Source organism: Thermoascus crustaceus, assembly GCF_041956765.1.
Source record: "Thermoascus crustaceus strain CBS 181.67 unplaced genomic scaffold VTN00scaffold_3, whole genome shotgun sequence".
Lineage (NCBI taxonomy): Eukaryota > Fungi > Ascomycota > Eurotiomycetes > Eurotiales > Thermoascaceae > Thermoascus > Thermoascus crustaceus.
Window position 1 is genome coordinate 881656 of NW_027192529.1, and position 17482 is coordinate 899137.

At 48.4% G+C, this 17482-nt stretch overlaps 7 protein-coding genes across 7 annotated transcripts; 5 read left to right on the forward strand and 2 right to left on the reverse strand.

Moving 5' to 3' along the window:
* Positions 1 to 778: 778 nt before the first annotated feature.
* VTN00DRAFT_5498 (uncharacterized protein) lies at positions 779 to 1500 on the forward strand (the record flags this gene model as incomplete). The annotated part of the gene is made up of 3 exons (XM_069432035.1): positions 779 to 952; positions 1086 to 1200; positions 1316 to 1500. 3 exons carry the CDS (start codon positions 779 to 781, stop codon positions 1498 to 1500), a joined length of 474 nt encoding a protein of 157 aa, XP_069287935.1.
* Positions 1501 to 1878: 378 nt separating this feature from the next.
* On the forward strand, positions 1879 to 3404 carry VTN00DRAFT_5499 (uncharacterized protein; the record flags this gene model as incomplete). The annotated part of the gene is made up of 4 exons (XM_069432036.1): positions 1879 to 2025; positions 2122 to 3024; positions 3082 to 3175; positions 3253 to 3404. 4 exons carry the CDS (start codon positions 1879 to 1881, stop codon positions 3402 to 3404), a joined length of 1296 nt encoding a protein of 431 aa, XP_069287936.1.
* Positions 3405 to 3794: 390 nt separating this feature from the next.
* On the forward strand, positions 3795 to 4105 carry VTN00DRAFT_5500 (uncharacterized protein; the record flags this gene model as incomplete). Its single annotated transcript, XM_069432039.1, has 2 exons — positions 3795 to 3877; positions 3931 to 4105. 2 exons carry the CDS (start codon positions 3795 to 3797, stop codon positions 4103 to 4105), a joined length of 258 nt encoding a protein of 85 aa, XP_069287937.1.
* An 879-nt stretch (positions 4106 to 4984) lies between these two features.
* On the forward strand, positions 4985 to 6049 carry VTN00DRAFT_5501 (uncharacterized protein; the record flags this gene model as incomplete). The annotated part of the gene is made up of 3 exons (XM_069432040.1): positions 4985 to 5088; positions 5566 to 5656; positions 5720 to 6049. The coding sequence occupies 3 exons, from the start codon at positions 4985 to 4987 to the stop codon at positions 6047 to 6049; spliced, it is 525 nt and encodes a 174-aa protein (XP_069287938.1).
* A 516-nt stretch (positions 6050 to 6565) lies between these two features.
* Positions 6566 to 7600, reverse strand: VTN00DRAFT_5502 (uncharacterized protein; the record flags this gene model as incomplete). The annotated part of the gene is made up of 1 exon (XM_069432041.1): positions 6566 to 7600. The coding sequence occupies one exon, from the start codon at positions 7598 to 7600 to the stop codon at positions 6566 to 6568; it is 1035 nt and encodes a 344-aa protein (XP_069287939.1).
* A 3517-nt stretch (positions 7601 to 11117) lies between these two features.
* On the reverse strand, positions 11118 to 14733 carry VTN00DRAFT_5503 (uncharacterized protein; the record flags this gene model as incomplete). Its single annotated transcript, XM_069432042.1, has 14 exons — positions 11118 to 11351; positions 11434 to 11954; positions 12051 to 12369; positions 12430 to 12600; positions 12657 to 12707; positions 12766 to 12952; positions 13006 to 13089; positions 13138 to 13237; positions 13299 to 13485; positions 13543 to 13600; positions 13651 to 13714; positions 13778 to 13919; positions 14217 to 14317; positions 14592 to 14733. 14 exons carry the CDS (start codon positions 14731 to 14733, stop codon positions 11118 to 11120), a joined length of 2361 nt encoding a protein of 786 aa, XP_069287940.1.
* Positions 14734 to 15078: 345 nt separating this feature from the next.
* Positions 15079 to 17027, forward strand: VTN00DRAFT_5504 (uncharacterized protein; the record flags this gene model as incomplete). Its single annotated transcript, XM_069432043.1, has 8 exons — positions 15079 to 15145; positions 15250 to 15390; positions 15445 to 15655; positions 15714 to 15726; positions 15787 to 15846; positions 15926 to 16482; positions 16549 to 16726; positions 16800 to 17027. 8 exons carry the CDS (start codon positions 15079 to 15081, stop codon positions 17025 to 17027), a joined length of 1455 nt encoding a protein of 484 aa, XP_069287941.1.
* Between the last annotated feature and the right edge of the window lie 455 nt (positions 17028 to 17482).

Genomic DNA, 17482 nt, shown 5'->3' on the forward strand with positions numbered 1-17482 from the left:
AATAAGTACATACTGGAAACATAACTTCTACCGTGCACTGCTAGTTGGCGACGTTACTAGTCATCATGTGGGAAATAAACAGGCCAATTCTAGGCCACCGTCGATGAACTTGGCTGGATTTGATGTTGCGATCCGGTAGGTTGGCTGTATGTTGCGAGTTGGAGTAGAGGTTCCCGTCCTTATTCGAATCCGGGCAATTCCATTGGGATAGCGAATGTTGCAGCGATAGAGTACTTGGGTGCATGTGGAACAGCTGCCATGGACATAAGTACTATTTCCTACCTATAAAGTGGGCTAACGATATTACTGGAGAAAGCAAAACCGATTGGAACTTTGTAACAGCAGAAGAACGTTACCTGAATCGGAAACTTGACGACATGGATATAATATGAAAAAAAAGAATAAAAAAGAAAATATAATAAAGGCAACAGACCGTCCATTCGGTTTCTATGCACACCTATGTATACGGGAGATGTCACCACCGCAACCTGATTGGCCCAAAATGACAACAGCCTCTGCGGGGATCCCGACCTGAAGCCCCCGCTCCTCTCGACCAGTCATCGATTGCGTTGACGGATGCCGAGAGCGCTGGGCATCAGTCTAATGAAACAATGCTTTATTTAATATATTAAAAAGCAAGTTGAGCTGAAGTATAAACTAAACATTCTTTCAGAGCACCATGCGTACATACCTCATACCGCACCTAACATCCCTACTACGACAACACAGAGCACTACCTACGGCATACGGAGCAAAGTATTACTGTCACTATTCAACCATGGAGACCTCCCAGCCTTCCACCAACGAACGCCCCTGGCACGAGGCCTACCCCGCGCCCCGGACCGTCGCGCCGGCGTCGGTGACCCGCGAGCAGGTCCTGCAGTGGTTCCGCGACGGCAAGACGCCCGGGAAGGATTTTGTCCTGGTGGATCTGCGCAGGACGGATTTTGAGGTATGCCTTTATTTTTGCGTTTGTCTTTGTCATCTATATATATATAGTACCTATAACGAATATGAATATAGATACAGATATGTAAAGATAGATGGGCTAGGTAAACTGACATGACATGCGAACTGCAAACTAGGGCGGTACTATCCGCGGCTCGCTCAACCTCCCAGCACAGAGCCTGTACCCTACGCTGCCGACGCTGTACGCACTTGCCTCCGCGGGTGGAGTGGGGAGTGTTATTTTTTACTGTGGTTAGTATCTACCTTCTTCCGTCCATCCACTTGGCCTATTTCTATAACATATATATATCCTCTTTGAAAAACATAAAATATTCTATATAACTAATTGTCTGCTGGATAATTATAGGCTCCTCCCGCGGCCGCGGCACCCGCGCCGCAGGCTGGTTCGCGGACTACCTGGAGGACAAGCAGGACTCGTCGCTCAAGAGCCTTGTCCTGGAAGGTGGCATCAAGGGCTGGGCGTCTGCGGGAGCGGAGTACACGGCCCTGATGGATGAGTATGATGAGAAGGTTTGGGCGAGGAGTACTTGAGGGGAGCTATATATACAGGTACTTACCTATGAGTTGGAAAAGATAAAGGATTTTAGTACATATATGTACATGAAGTACAGGTCCCTTAGCCCAACAGAAGTAGTAGTAGCCTGTTTTTCTTTGAAGAATGCGGGGGATGGGACATGCAGATCGGATATCGGAACCGCTATCCGTCTATAATGCACGGATAATCCGACATGGGCACAGCAAAGGATCTCCGTCCTCACCAATTAGACAAGACACTAGTTGAATTGTCATCGGTCCTTGTTCTCCGTATTTTCCCTCTTCGAATGTCAGGGTAATTTCACCAATTCGAAGGCACCTTGGATGCGCTGCAGCTGAAGTAGGTCCATACGGTCAATCTCTGAGGAAGAGATAATGTCCGTACAGCTATCCGCTCCTAACGAGAACAGCGAGTCTGTCCAGCCCCCGGACCCGTTGCCGCCGCCGCCAGATGGGGGATATGGCTGGGTCTGCGTCGCTGCGTGCTTCTGCGTCAACTGCTTTACCTGGGGGGCGGTTTCTGTATGTATAGTATTGCCTACTATAGTAGACATGCTCGTTACTATTCCACCCTGATAAGGACTTGCCTGATACTATGCAAGCTAATACTGTCAACAGCAAACATACGGCATCTACCTCGCCCACTACCTCTCCTCAGGACGCTTCCCCGAAGCCACCCCCATCGACTACGCCCTCGTGGGCGGGCTGAACTTCTCCACAGCCATGCTCGTCGCCCCCGGCGTGACCATCTTCGCCCGACATTACAGCGTCCAAGCCCCCATGCTCCTCGGAACCATCCTGATAGCGATAGGATTCATCTCCGCCTCCTTCGCCCACCGAATCTGGCAGCTCTACCTGACGCAGGGCGTCCTGATCGGCGCGGGAGTCGGATGCGCCTACATCCCCAGCACCGCCATCATCTCGCAGTGGTTCGAGAAGAAGCGGAGCCTGGCCAACGGCATCAGCTCCGCGGGCTCGGGCATCGGCGGGATCGTGTACTCATTTCTGACCGAGGCCGTGATCGGTCGGGTCTCGCTGGCCTGGGCGCTCCGCATCACGGCCGTCGTGAGTTGCTCGGTCCTGCTCGTCGCGACGCTGCTCATCCGCACCCGGAATGGGGATATTCGGCCGTCCCAGCGCGGGTTTGATTTTCGACTCCTGCGTCGTCGTCCCGATGTGTGGTTGCTCCTGGCGTGGGGTTTTCTTAGCATGTTCGGGTATATCACGCTGCTCTTCTCCCTGCCGGATTATGCCCGGTCGATTGGGCTCTCGTCCGCGCAGGCCGCGGCCGTCAGTGCCGTTCTGAATCTTGGGACCGCGATAGGACGGCCCTTGATCGGGCTCTCCAGTGACCATTTCGGACGGATCGAGGTCGCAGGGCTCCTGACCTGCGCGAGCGGGCTGGCTTGCCTCGCGATCTGGATGCCCGCGACCTCGTACGGCGTGCTGCTTTTCTTTGCGGTGATTATCGGGGCGATTCTGGGGGTGTTTTGGGTCGTAAGCCAGTCCAGCTACCCTCGCGTGGCTGATATTTTGAAGTTGACTTGTTTTTCTGCTTCTATGTTCTTCGAGAGATAGACCATCGGACCCATCTGTGTCGAAGTGGCCGGTCTCGCCGAGCTGCAGTCGCTTCTGTCCCTGTCTTGGTTCGCGACTGTTCTTCCGACGACGTGTGAGCAGCCTTTTTTTTTTGTCCAGCACTCAGAGTTAGGTAAACATGTCCATATGTTGTTGACAACGGCACTACAGTCTCCGAAGTCATCGCGCTGAAGCTGCGCCGTCCCAGGTCTGGCCGCGAGTACCTCCATCCTCAGATCTTCTGTGTCGTTTCGTACTTTGCTGCAGGTTTATGCCTATTGGCGCTGTGGTGGAGGATTAGGCTGCGGAGTCGCGTGAGTTGACATAGATAGCACTTCGAACTCGAAATACGGGCGTCTAGTAGATTAGTAGTTGGGCATTTAATCATGTATGGAGTATCTGCCAGTGTGTCTATCCATTGTACTCTAACGGTCAATTTAAGCAATAATGTTTTGTTAAGAAAACCCCTAAATCTTACCCGAGCTTTTTGAATCTCTGGCGCCCGGGGATGTGCCGAAAGCGGCTGCTATAAAAACAAACAAAGCGACTAAGCAACGACGCATGTCACCGTCAACATTGGAAAAATTTCCGGCTTTCGAACCCCTTTATAAATGAAAGTAATCTGCTAAAAGAAAGAAGCAATATTTCTCTTTTCATTGATGTTCCTAAAAAAAAACTACCTCCGACCTTCTCCGTCTTTCCCATCCACCAAAATGGCCGACATTGTGGAACCAGAAGAGCACAGGGCTCGCTGCGCTGCTCTACGGAGGCTGGAGAAGTCAGTCATTAATCTTGGGTAAGTTCGGTTCGGGCCCAGTGAACTTCAGAAGGTCAAGATTCGTGCTGTAGAGCAGAGTTTTCCTCATATGGGAAACCAGACTTGGAGTCATGTTTCTTCGAGCCCTATCCAGCAGACCTTCTCATGAAGCCTGAGGAGGGCTATGTCGCGACTGAGTTTCCAGAATATGACGCCCCAGTGCCGAATAATGAAATTGATGCGAGGCTGATCGAACAATGCACATGAACTGTCTCGCTACCTCGGAACGTATCTGGCTGTATACAAGAGTCGGAGGCCGGATGCCAAGGATATCATTGCCTATGACTCTGGATGGGGCCAAAGAGAGGCGCAAGTTTTGATCACACTGTCTCTCTCCTCCCCGCCCCCCCTCACTAGCAGCTATCTGTGCTATGCAATCTGCATTACTACTTTGCGATTACCTACCTACTCAGTTTGCTGCTATACATTATTCTCACATGCACATGTACAGAATTTCTGATTACGGCTTTGGGTCGCTTTGGGAATTCAACGATCCAGAGTGGCGTGTGGAATCGATTTCCCATTACTAGGTCGAAAATCTCCCACACATCAAGGCCACACTTATCTATAATATTGACGGTGACGATGAGACCCTTCTCCGCGGGGAATTGCTCCTTCTCATTAGGATCATGAGAGGCCGTATGCTCAGGTCCACTTTTATTCAACATGACGTTGTACCGATAAGTTTTACTTTTCTTCTTCTGAACTCCATGGCCACCTTACACCCCCAGGTCATTCGTTGTGGGTGTGTGCGGTCGTATTCATCCTTCCTCGGTTCTTAGTTATCTTGATATTCTGACTAATGCAATCTTGATGTCTTGGACATACGCAGGTCCTCCTCTTTTCCATGATAGGTCCTCAGCACGTTCGACTCATACAGGGACAGTTCAACGGCAGCGAACTTGTCGTGCATTAAAGGACGCTCCGTTCGATATATTTGCGCAGTGGTTCTCCTGCAAGCCAACCGGCCAGACCAAGGCATACAAAAAGTGACGAGCTCTTACTACCATTGAGCACTCTGAACTGCTTACCAGACTATTGGCATTTTACAACACGGGCTGGCCGCTTAGTTTGAGATGGGACGATATGGATGGGAGTTACAGGCGCTGGGGCACAGATCTGGAACGAACCTGGTCATGCTTTCTTGGGGTTTACGTATGGGGATATGTCGGTTTCGTCAATTCTATGATGTAGGTTTATTGGGAAATTTTTCTTTTCCAACTGTCAGGGTTAGTTTGGGGTCTCTTTGGTTGAATGGCAATGAAATGGTTCAAACACTGCAGAATGTCTTTCGCAGTACACTCATGAAAAAAAATTATTTATTCCGAATTTATCACCTGGGAGCGTGGGGAGAGTTGGAAGTTCTCTATAGACGAAGTAGGCTGGCGAAGCCGTATGAAGAAGGGCGTATACTATATTCAAGCGTCAATATCAAACTTGGAATTGATAATTAAAGTAAAAAACTCAAGTTAATTGAGATCTAGATGTAGATACTATGTGAGCAGAGAGTGGACTCGGGCGCAGATGGCGAGAATATTACCACATGAAGCCCTTGGAATGGGCTGAAGGAGCGGACGAGATGAGCAGAAAGAGACGAAAACAACAGACTCGCAACAGCCTGTGTCTATGACGATCATGGTTCTGCTGAGTTTTCCAGATTCTTGAAGACGTTTCCATCCACACCTGTTGCTGGGTCTGGGACTGTGGGACAACTACATGGAGCACTATGCTTTCGACTGGGACCAGAACCCCTATTCTGTCGGTGCATTTGCCTTCTTCGGTCCGCAGCAGTTCAGGTCTTCGTGGAGCAAGATGATCTAGCCCTCGGGTGACTTCTCCATCATTGGAGAGGCGGCAAGTCCTCATCACGCTTGGGTGGTAGGGGCTGTGGAGAGTGCCGTGCATGCAATCCACGCGTGGATCACCCAGTACAAGGACAAAGTTCCCCCACTGGCAAAATTGAAAGAGCTGCTGGAGAAGCGTGATACAGACTGCCCCTTCCAGGGCCTTCCTCCGTATATGGAGGCCAACACTTCGAGCTGGCATTCGGTTCTGGCAATGGCCTCTCGGGACGGGTTCTTGGCCGACTGTGGGGACGAGGCTATCAATGAGCATTTGATTGCATATCTGAAGGAGTGCAGGGTCTACTAGTGAGATAATGAGCTATGGCTAGGATCTTCCATGCAATATTATAGGGATTTGACATGCTTCCTCTTTGGCACTGTAGCATCATTTCAAAGCTTGCCGTAATTCCAGTCTAGCAACTTAAATGATTTAGAGATGAGATATGTACATATATCCATGTCTACATAACCCTCATAGATCTGGTATAACTGTAGTGGCATTCTAAGTATACTGTATGCAACCGCCACTTTACAGATTCTAGAGCTGTCTAAGACTACTGTTCAAGTATGAGAAATATATTGCATAGTAGGTAGCAGATATCTCCTACCATCCATAAAACCAATGAACGGACAGTAAAAGGAACGAGATAGGCCTAGCTGCCATGGGTATACGCTCTATGCACACGAAACGCTCTTGAAGCATTAATCTCTTCGCAAAGTATGCATCTTGCCTTGTTCCATTCGATATCGGCAGTCTACTCGCAGCGTCAAGATATCTAGGTACATTCTGTTATCGACCAGTATTCTCTCCATCGTAACTCAATCAACTTTGACGAAGCTGCTTGAGCGTGACCTTCTCCTTCAACTTGCGCATGAGACGCACCGCTTCGTGGGCTTCTGGGATATCCAATTCCGTGAGCCTGTACCGAGATTGAGATAGATGATATAATGCATAGCCGTTAAGGAAGGCATCAATGTCAGCCTGCATTTTGGGATCCTGGGAGAGTGTGCCGTGAACTTGCCGGACGGTTTCGACAGCTGTAGCAGATAAAATCCGCACTGACTGAAGAGGAGAAATACCATTCGCACTGGCGTAATTGTAAACGAAGTTCATCTGCTCATCCCCGACCACAGACTCTTTGTAGAAGGAGAAGATGTCGTTAGCAAGGTTGAAGTAACGTACGAGTCCGGGAATCGCCGGCAGGAAGAGTTCTAGGTATTGATCCTCCGGATACATGCTGCTGGGGAAGAGAAAAAACGAGTACACTTCTGCAACGCCCGTTTTGATTCTGATGTACTCGGGGAAGTTGGGAGCGTCTCGCGGAAAGCTGATTTTGTTGTTCTGCTCCCTTTCAAAGTAGCAAGCGCTGATGAAGTCCATGGTCGCCTTCATCATCATATCACGAGCGAATTGCCCGTACAATGGGCAGGCTTCCTCGTGTATGAACTCAATCAAGCACCGGAGTAATTGATTAGGCTGTGTCTCTCCACGGAATAGTCGGGTGCTGAAGCCCTTCAGGTCCTCCAGCATCTCGCCCGTGAGGTCATCGATGGTGATCACATACGATGTGTAGACAGCAACGACACGTTGGACTTCCACCGGGGTATATGGATAGGAGGTAATTGCTATTCCAGAGCTCCATTTAATAATTGGCAGAATTCTCTGGATGAAATCTCTAGGAAACCCCTTGGAAACGAAGTGCTGCTCAGCGTAATCCTCGATCGTCAAGTCATAGTCATAATTTGGTATGTTAAACGAGATGCTTTGAAGGATGGTGAGGAGGATTTTAGTGTATTGTTCTTTGAGGTTCGTCGCATCCTCAGTCTGATCTTTGGAAGAACGTATCTTGGAAATCATGGCGTCAAAGAACTTGTACATGCTATAGATATATGTGGAAAATATGGATGTAGCCGGAACACTGACTTTGAATCGCTGGGTATGAACGGGCTTCTTCGCGCCCTTTAAGTATTTATCTCTACCAGCGCAGATCCCACCGTATAACCTCAATATGATAGCAATAACAAATAGACATGCTAATATACATTTAGCACCAATTACATTACATGATCTATCATATACATAAACCTAGCAGGAAACTTACCTACTACTCAGTACTCAACATGTCTGACAGATCCCCAGTTCAGCAGCTGACATAGAACCTCAACAGTAGTTAGATATTGGTAGTAAGTACCTAATTTGGTTAGCAAGTGGATTATCTTTCATTTGTTGTGGTACCCAACAACATGCAGCCGTTGAGCAACGTGAGGTCCACTAACTTTCTACCTGCGTAATGTATGAACCTAGCTACCTGATATGGAGTAGGCTAATGTGACCTCTCACCTAGCCACGATGCTGCCACCTACTCAACGCACGGGAACTGATGAAGCTTGAGCAACTCACCTAGTAAATTTCTAAGTAAATAGTCTATCTTATCGCATCCCCAGGTTGATCTTATATCATATGCATCTAGTCAAAGGTCGCATGGTATGTGGGCCGACGTCCTTCCAGAGGCCCAGTCGGGCATCACCATTTGAAATCTTCGTGCTATGTACATTCCAGGGCTCCTTAGAACGGGAAGTTACGCTATGTTTGTGATTATTGGCAGGAATTGTCCTCCGATGTAACTTAAAAACTAAGATGCATGTAGAAGAATAACCGACATCGAACTTAAATGAGCACACGCTAAATAAAATGTATACGAGATTTTGCCGGTCTTAGATTTGATATTCGTGAAAGAGAATAGCATTACATAAAAGAAGAGGAGAGACTATTTAAGGGGGTGAGATTGCTGGAATGCATTCCGGTACCCAGGTACAGTACATGGGTAGTAGGTGGTAGAAAGTGGTATGAATAATAAAATGAATATATTCATGATCTGCTGTAAATGTGGCTCCTTACAAGGCAGTCACGAGGTGTCTACTGTGTATGCGGACGAGCAGCGCCTCTTCGGTGACTTCCGGGTGAAGATCTGTTCTCGTGTTCGGGAACCCTTTGGATGCAATGTTCATTCCGGCTGGCAGGCAAATTATATTCAGAGACTAATGCATGCAAGCTGCAAAGTCTCTGAAGTTAGCGCATCGAGGACTCCAGAGGGACATCAAAGAGGCTTTATGATGGAACTTTGAGCTTGTAAGGCGCCCAAGGACAAGGACGACAACTCAAGCCACCGTACACGGTCCTACCAGGCTTTTGTGCATAGTCGTCCATGTGAACAATTATTGCCGATTATCAGTATTGAGGGCCGCTTGACCGCGGGTGGTAAGACACGTCACCTACCTAATGTTCGGGGATGACTTTGAAAACACCGGTAATGATCTGCCATGATGTAGCTGCGTCTGAGCGGCAGGTCTGGCATTTAAAAGAACAGCCCAATTTGGCATAGTGTAGCGATAATTTGGGTATCTAAGGTGACAGTTGCGGTTGAGGCGTAATTTTCCATTTCAAAAGATTTAATAGAGCCGTTACAATTGCATTTTGTGCAACATCAAAAAGACTCGATATTCCATTGGATTACAAATGACTGCAGCTTGTTATCTGGCTCAATGTAGAACAACCCCTCTTTTAGCATCGACAGGTGAATCACGTCTTTGAATACATATTAGGACGTTGAATCCTTGGAACTTCGGACTAAGCTAGTGCATAAGGGAAAGTGTCAGAAATACGTGGGTTGATGGGTCATAAAACATGTCCCTTACGTTGCAGCTGAAGTAAAAGAAAAGAGAAACTTGTTCGAAAATTCAATAAGCACTAAGCATCGAACGTCGTTACTCGGCGGTCTTGCGGTATTTTGTGCCATACTAATCACAAATTCACAGTAGTGTGGTGTAGGAGAGGCCAATAACAGTACCTCCAAATCCGAAGGGAAACATATCTATGATATCAAACAAGGAGGGGGTGCAGACAGGCAAGCCATGATTGGGATGTCTACGACCTAAGTCGGTATCTAACATATGACAGGGGGTTTTTGTGGGGGGGAGGAAGAGCAGAATAAATTCGACGAGTCCAAGTGAGCAATAGACTAGTCAAGTGTCGTGAGTCATTAGATTAGCAATACTGATAGCGTGTGAAGTAAATCTGTACAAATTATAAAGAGTAATACTGTACATACGCCTATGTCGATATGTCCAGGATTATCTTATATCTACTCGGTATTGTCTTAAGAAATACCACGCAAGACAATTGATCGTGAGATATACTAACATAAGATCAGAACCCCAAGAGTATATAATCCTTCATCTAGATATGCCTAGAACTTATTCTAGACCACTGAGTCCTCGGGCTTGTCATGAAGTCAATCATAAGGCATCAATGCTCCCCAAGTCACGCTATGGAATGAGGATATTCGGCTCCTTTAGAAGATAGACATTTTACAGGTCAGCTGTGAAGCCTGTAAAACGAAGTGTTTGGTGGGTTATTTGATTTGTATGTCTCAGCGGCTTTCAATTCTTTGCAATGAACAACGAGGGAGAAACCCTGCTACATGTGGCGGCGAATAAAGTCGATGAATATGCATATAAAAAGGAAGATTTCAGTGTATTCAAGTTCTTGATAGAATTGGGACTGGATCCGATGGTGGTGGATAAGGAGCGGAGGACAGAGACCGTAAGTTATATTTTTCTTCTTATATTCATATATATATATCCTATCCAAAATATCTACAGATTGGAAATAATATAATAATAATAAGCAAGTGCTTAATTAATTAGTCAATTAATCACTCCTTACTCCAGGTTGTGGGCAGCCGCTTATAATAATAAGTACATCTTGAATCAGTTCAAGAGAAGACGCTACTGCAAATGCTGGATTCAGGGAGAGAGCATTTCCCGCCCCTATGGATCTTTAGAATCTCCATCTTCTATGTGTCCTTAATTCTATTGATCGGTATGTTCTAGAAGCATGTTAGGTAGGGTTGGTCGGTTCGAGTAGCTGTCCCAAGACCATTAACCAGACCCGTCTTAGATCTATGGCAGGACGTTTTTGAGTGGTTTCTTCTTGTGACCGCTATAGTTGATGTACCTTCCTTTTTCCAGATAAAATAGGAAAACGTAAAAATCATCTGTCTGTTTCTTCTCACCTCAGGCACTCTCCCTTTCGTATCATCTGTAGATACACATCAACTCTTAACGTCATAGAGGTGTATATTCTATATATATACGGATTTCTATTCGAATTATGTATAGAAATTAATTAGAATCCCGACCACGTCGCAAGGATATGTGAGACAGGACCTTCATGTATCATTTTTATAAAGATTCTTCCCAGGAAGCTTTCTAATTTTCCCTTAACTCTTTTTCCGCCCTGAACCCAAGTTACATAGCACCATTAGCAGTAACCTATCGTATAATATTTTCCTTCCATATTTTCGTCTCGTGCTTTACTGCTTCCTATGCTCTGCAGACGCCTTCAGGGTGCCTACCTGATTGACAGAAGAATCAGACGAAGGCGTTGCAGTGGCATCTTTTTTACCACCGGCGGCGCGTCCCTGGCGCAGGACACGGAAGACCTGCAGGATCTGCTGAATGCCTCCGTCAAGGAGGGGGTAGAAAATCGTGACGAGCATGGTGAGCCAGAGCCAGATGATGGCGACGATGAGCCAGGCGGAGAAGAACTGTGGGGATTTTAGTGTACTGTTATTCTCATAGCAATACGGCAAAACAAAAGAGAATGGTCAAACAGTTGCATTGACTTACCCCCTTTTCAAAGACGTAGTGCGATCCGTACATGGGCAAAGGCCAGATGACCCAATGACCCAGGAACGTGGCAGCAGCCCAGAACGCGGCAATCTTTCCCCACCGCTTCAGCTCCTGAGGCGAAAAAGCAGATGAGGGTGGAGAGCCAGCTTCAATCTGCGCAGATGGATCTCTACTCGACGAATAGCTCTGTACGGTGGTGAGATCATCATTAAGCTTCTCCAGCGCGAGACGCTCTTTGGCAAAGTCCGCCCAGTCGTAGTTCTGGGGCTTGAGGAGCGTAATGATGATCGAGTAGGGGATGGGAGACAGTGCTGAGGCGATGGTGCCGTACACGCAGGGCAGGACTTGGCCGGTCGCTTGGACAGAGACCTCGCCGTAGAAGGCATGCGCAGTGCCGAGCCAGACACCGAGCCCGGTCCCGAAGCCGAGAATAGGTGATAGGATTGCGGCAGCTTTGCTTTGGCGACGCCAGAGGATGGTGAACGCCATCGGGAAGATTCCTGGACAGGTGACGACACCTGGTTTTGCTGTCAGTGAGATGGTGATATACTTTCCACAGGGTATCTGAGAGGTCAAAAGACGGTAAAAATCAGATAACGAGATTCGCTCCTTACCAAGCATGTACAGAGTCCAGTTGAGGTCGATCCCGACATAGTGCAGCATTGTACTGAATCCCGCCGAGAACAGTGAAAAGAAAATCACGCCAAAATGGCTCCAGCGGATGAGCTGCAGATCCGAAGCTCCCTTGTGGAAATACTCTCTGTATATATCGAAACTGATGATGGAGCTGACGGCGATGACCTGAGCTGACAGTGTCGACGTAACCGCCATGAATGTGATAAGGACGATAGCGGCAGCGCCGCCCTTGCCAGCAACTGTTACGGCTGCATATGGTAATACCAGACCAGCGCTGACTTCCGATGTGGTCATTTGCTGTAGAGTCGGAGAGTCAGCAGACAAAGAGCAATAGTCAATGTTGCCAAGTATACTCACCCTTGGGTACGTGGGGAAGACGGGGTTATTCTCCAGACCCAGAGCGACGGAGCTCATCAAAGTGCCAAGCGCCCAAGGAACCGCAAAGTATGCGATCCCTCCAATTGTGTACCCAGGCACGACAGCAGCTGGGTTCGCCGAGAAAGCTTTAATGAAGTAGCTAGTGTCCATCTATCATCTAGTTAGAACTGAGGACAGTAGACTCGATCTCATCTCTCTGAACCTACAATAACCAGCCCAAAGTTGGCACAGATATGGATGATTCCAAACAATATTGCCTGTAGACATGTGTTAACAAGAAAGTTCCAGAGCTGAGTCCATATAATAGTGACTTACCCCCTTTGATGTCATCGTCAAATAGGTTCCGTCATGATTTCCAGCAACCGGGTGACGGGCGGCAGCCGCCTTGACTAGGTCGTAGAGATGGCCAACCGAACCAATTTCATCGAACGTGAAAGCTTTGATTGAGAAGTAGCACGCGATGATGAGGATAACACAAGTGTGAAAATAATCAGTGAGGAAACTAGATTGCATGTTAGACCGGAACGAGATTCAATGGTCTCCGGGTATACTTGCGTTGCTTTGATTCCACCCACGAAGGTGTATATTGACACACCAACCGGCAGTAAAAATGTTGCTGCGATGACATGCATTCCGGTCCTGGTAACGTTAGCATGGCAAAGATAATACGTAAAGGAGGTTTCCTACATAGCAGATATGGCAGCCGAAGCCCCCAGCAGCATGTTGGCACAGGCGAAAATATTGTTGACAAGACACAAGGCCATAAAGACGATATGCGCAACGCGTCCTGCCGTAATGAGCTTATTAGCAGCCATATAGTTGCGGTAATAATGACTTGTCAAACCAACCGTATCGGACTCTGACAACCTCCAAGGAGGTGTGCGCTTCGGGGATTTTTCTTTTGCAAGAAATTCCCAGCAGAGCGAAGAAGACGATCATTGGACTGCATCCCGCTGCAAACCAGAAAGGTCCTGCAACTCCGTAGTTATACCCTACGAGGCAAGCACCCAACATTGCTGTAGTCCAGAGCCACGACTACACCAGCTTAGTCCAAAAGAATCCTCAGTTGAATGAAGGATCCATCCAACATACCGAAACTACTGCAGAGGCAGTCAAACCGGTCCGTACTGTGCGATTGGCAGTCATGAACCTAGAAATGAGTCAGCCACAGAAATTGGAAGACAAGCAGGGAAATCGCACATTTCTGTCTTCTTGTTGTCTTCACCAACGGTTCTGTTCAGGAGTCTGGTGATCCACATCATGACTAGATGTTGTAAAATACCATTAGATTCTATCCCAATTGTAAGAAAGACAGGATAGTAAATACCAAAAGCAATCACCAATCCCACGACAACTACAATAACATAGCCGACAGCCTGTGAGAGGGGAGGCTGGACAGCGGTAGCGCTGCCAGCACGGCTGTGTAGGTCAACCATGGTGGTGTGACAGAGAAGAACGAGGAGGTTGAACTTGGCAAAGCTCTCGAGCAGCTTGAGTTGAGACGGAGACGATCAATTTATCAATTCCAGCCCGGGTTTAGCATGAATGCAAGCAAAGCACGATGCCGGGGCTAGACCATACTCTGTCCCGACACCATAGCCCGACACCATGGATCATGTTGGAGAACAGGAGATCTACTCCCATAGTTTGTCTTCGTATGTACTGTACATCATCCAGCTTCTCCATTATTGGATATCCATCTCTCCGAGCGTGGTGCCCGAGAGAAAGTCAAAAAGCTGCTGGATGATATCAGGGGTCGAGCGTACCGACTCCGCCTGGGACATCTTGTTTGCTATGATTTTCGCAAAGAAAGTCTGCAAGCTGCGCCCCACAATGATACGATCGAGGATGAGGATGAGGTGCTCCGCTAATCGGGTGTTAGTGAGAGAAGCTTACTAGATTTCAAGCTTTGCTGCGGAAGTCTGAGAATTTGGTACGCACTCTCTTATCGGAAAACGGTCCACTGCCAATTGTGTCGCAATTTCGAGACTTTAACCGTGATCAACTTGCGCGGTCGGAAGAGGGTTATACAGGATTATTAATGCTTCGACGGAGAGGACGTTGATGTTACCATACCCCGGGCGTGCGATACGCGACGATACCACGATACGGGGACCCCGCACCTGCAGGCTAAGCCGTACCTGGTAAGGTACCGTAAGCGCGCGGCCTCAACGACATCCATCGAGCGCATCGCGATATGCTGTGATCCTTGACGCTATGGTCACGGTGTTCCTGGACCACGCGCCCGACCACACCACGTTCCTGAACTGTACTGCATTTCATGTTTTTTTCTCTCCCACTGTCGGCAATGGCACTATCCGTGCAAGTTGCCTGTTTGTTTTCGTGGGCGCAGATGTTGCGAATCTCCCCCATATCGCGTCATCCCGGCCCACTTTGATGCTATGAAGGACATCCTGTCCTCCCACCACATGTGACGGGATGGCAGACAGATATGAGCTGCGAGGGCCCTCGTCTTCCCCTCGTCAGAATTGCGCGAGATTCCTCCCTGCAGTGAAAATCGTCTCCTTTCCTTCTATGGCAAGCCTCATACTTGCTTTCTCTCTTTGGTAAAGTCGACACCCTTTCTGCAGGTCTCACACGCCAGAATTGGCAATCTTTCCTACAACCATGTCCGCAAATGGAGAGACCCCGAAGGCTCGCAAGAGTCTGATCCTCAATGCGTTCGTTGAGATGTGTATGTCTAGCCTCAGTCTAATATGTTCTGGTGGACCGCCAAGCCCTGCATCCACCTAATCCTACGCTTTATATATCGAGCTTCTTGCTGATTTCCTACTATAGGCAGTGGTCACCAGTCGCCTGGCCTCTGGAGACATCCCGACGACGAGTCACACCGCTTCAACGATGTCGACCACTGGATTGAGCTCGCCAAACTGCTCGAGTCTGCCAAGTTCCATGGCATCTTCATTGCAGACGTTCTGGGTACAGTTTCCTTCCTGCTCTTCAAGTGTTACATTAGCTGACTTTGGTCAACAGGAGGCTACGATGTGTACAAGGGACCTCGTAACCTCGACCCTGCAATCATCTCGGGGGCTCAATGGCCTGTGAATGAGCCATTGGCGGTCGTCCCTGCCATGGCTGCCGCAACTGAGAACATCGGCTTTGGTGTAACTGTTGCTACGACATACGAGCAGCCCTATCATCTTGCTCGGAGGTTGTCGACCGTCGACCACCTCACCAAGGGACGGTAAGTACCATTTGTCAGTGTGAATGTTCTTATCAGGACTAACAAGATCTTGCAACAGATTAGGATGGAACGTTAGTTATCCCAAGATTATCCCATTCCTCCAGACAATTGCTAAACTAATATATAAACAGATCGTCACCGGATATCTTGACTCAGCCGCACGAAACCTTGGCCATACTCAACAACCTCAGGTATGAATCTCGAATCTACCACTTTTTTTACCGCCTGATGGAATATGTGAACGTGATTCAACTAACATCAAACCTCCAGCATGACGACCGCTACGCGATCGCAGAAGAATACGTCAGAGTCACATACAAGCTCTGGGAATCGTCCTGGAGAGACGACGCCGTTGTCCTCGACAAGGAGCGCGGTATCTACACTGACCCCTCCCGGGTCCGCCAGATCAACCACCAAGGAAAATACTTCACCGTCCCCGGCCCTCACATCTGCCAGCCTAGCCCCCAGCGGACCCCGCTCATCCTCCAAGCAGGAACATCCAAGTCCGGCAAGGCCTTTGCCGCTCAGCACGCAGAGGCCATCTTCGTCGCCGGACACAGTCCGTCCGTTGTCAAGAACAACATTGCTGAGATCCGTGAGATGGCCAAGACGCAGTTCGGCCGTGACCCCCAGAGCATCAAGTTCCTGGCGCTGTTCTGCCCCGTGCTAGGTCGTACGGAGGAAGAGGCTCGGGAGAAGTTCCATTATTACCGCAGCTTGGGCTCGATCGATGGTGCTCTGGCTCTCTTTGGCGGCTGGACCGGCATTGACCTGAACAAATACGATGATGACCAGGAGCTCCGTCACGTGGAGAGCAACGCCATCAGGTAGGCTCAACAGTCCTGTCACGAAATCCTCAGATTACAGACGTGCTCACCATTTTCGTTCAACAGATCCGCCGTCGAAGGATGGTCGAAAGCGACTCCAGAGGTTCCCAAATGGACCAAGAACACCGTCGGACACCACATCACCGTCGGTGGTCTGGGAACCTCCGCGTACGGAACACCCGCCCAGATCGCGGACATCATGGAGAAATGGGTCGAGGAGGCTGATGTTGACGGCTTCAACTTGGTATGCATTTTTCCTTTTTCTTTCCATTCACCATCTTCTGTCTTTATACATTCTAATTTAGATAAAACTGCAGGCCTACGCCATCAAACCCGGCTCCTTCAAAGACATCGTCGAGCTTCTCGTCCCGGAACTTCGCAGGCGGGGTCTCTTCTGGGACGACTACGCCGTGAAGAAGGGAACCTACCGGGAGAACTTCTACGGCAAGAAGGGCCAGAGCGGCCCGCTGCCCGAGCACCCGGCCGCCAAGTACAGATGGAAGGCAGGCGTCGACGCTGCGGATCACCAAATCCCCGAGAACTAAATAGTCTCTTAATTACCTAACTGGGATGATTCTGGAGGAAATATACCTATAAGGGAGGGAACTCATGAGGGTTGGTTACTAAGCTGCGCTTGTAACTGCCTGGCTGGATACAACGACAGACACATGAATATGGACATGGTGGAATGAATGGCATCGATGTCTTTTCTTTGAAACCTTGTACATCATTTGCGGAGCGTCAAATTTGACAAAAAAGCCGCACTTCTGATTGGCTCTCAGAATCACAAATCATGTGACCATATTATACTAAATGCAGTAAAGTGGGCAAAGTACCTCCTGGTGGCACCTGGCACCTGGGCAGCTATGTAGAAGTTCTTAGATATTCTCTCCCATCTGCTGACCATTCAATCTGCCTACTATTTGATCTGCTACTATTAGGTGAGGTCGTGAGGATTTAGATGAGAATGTAGGTAAGGACCTAGACAAGGACCTAGATG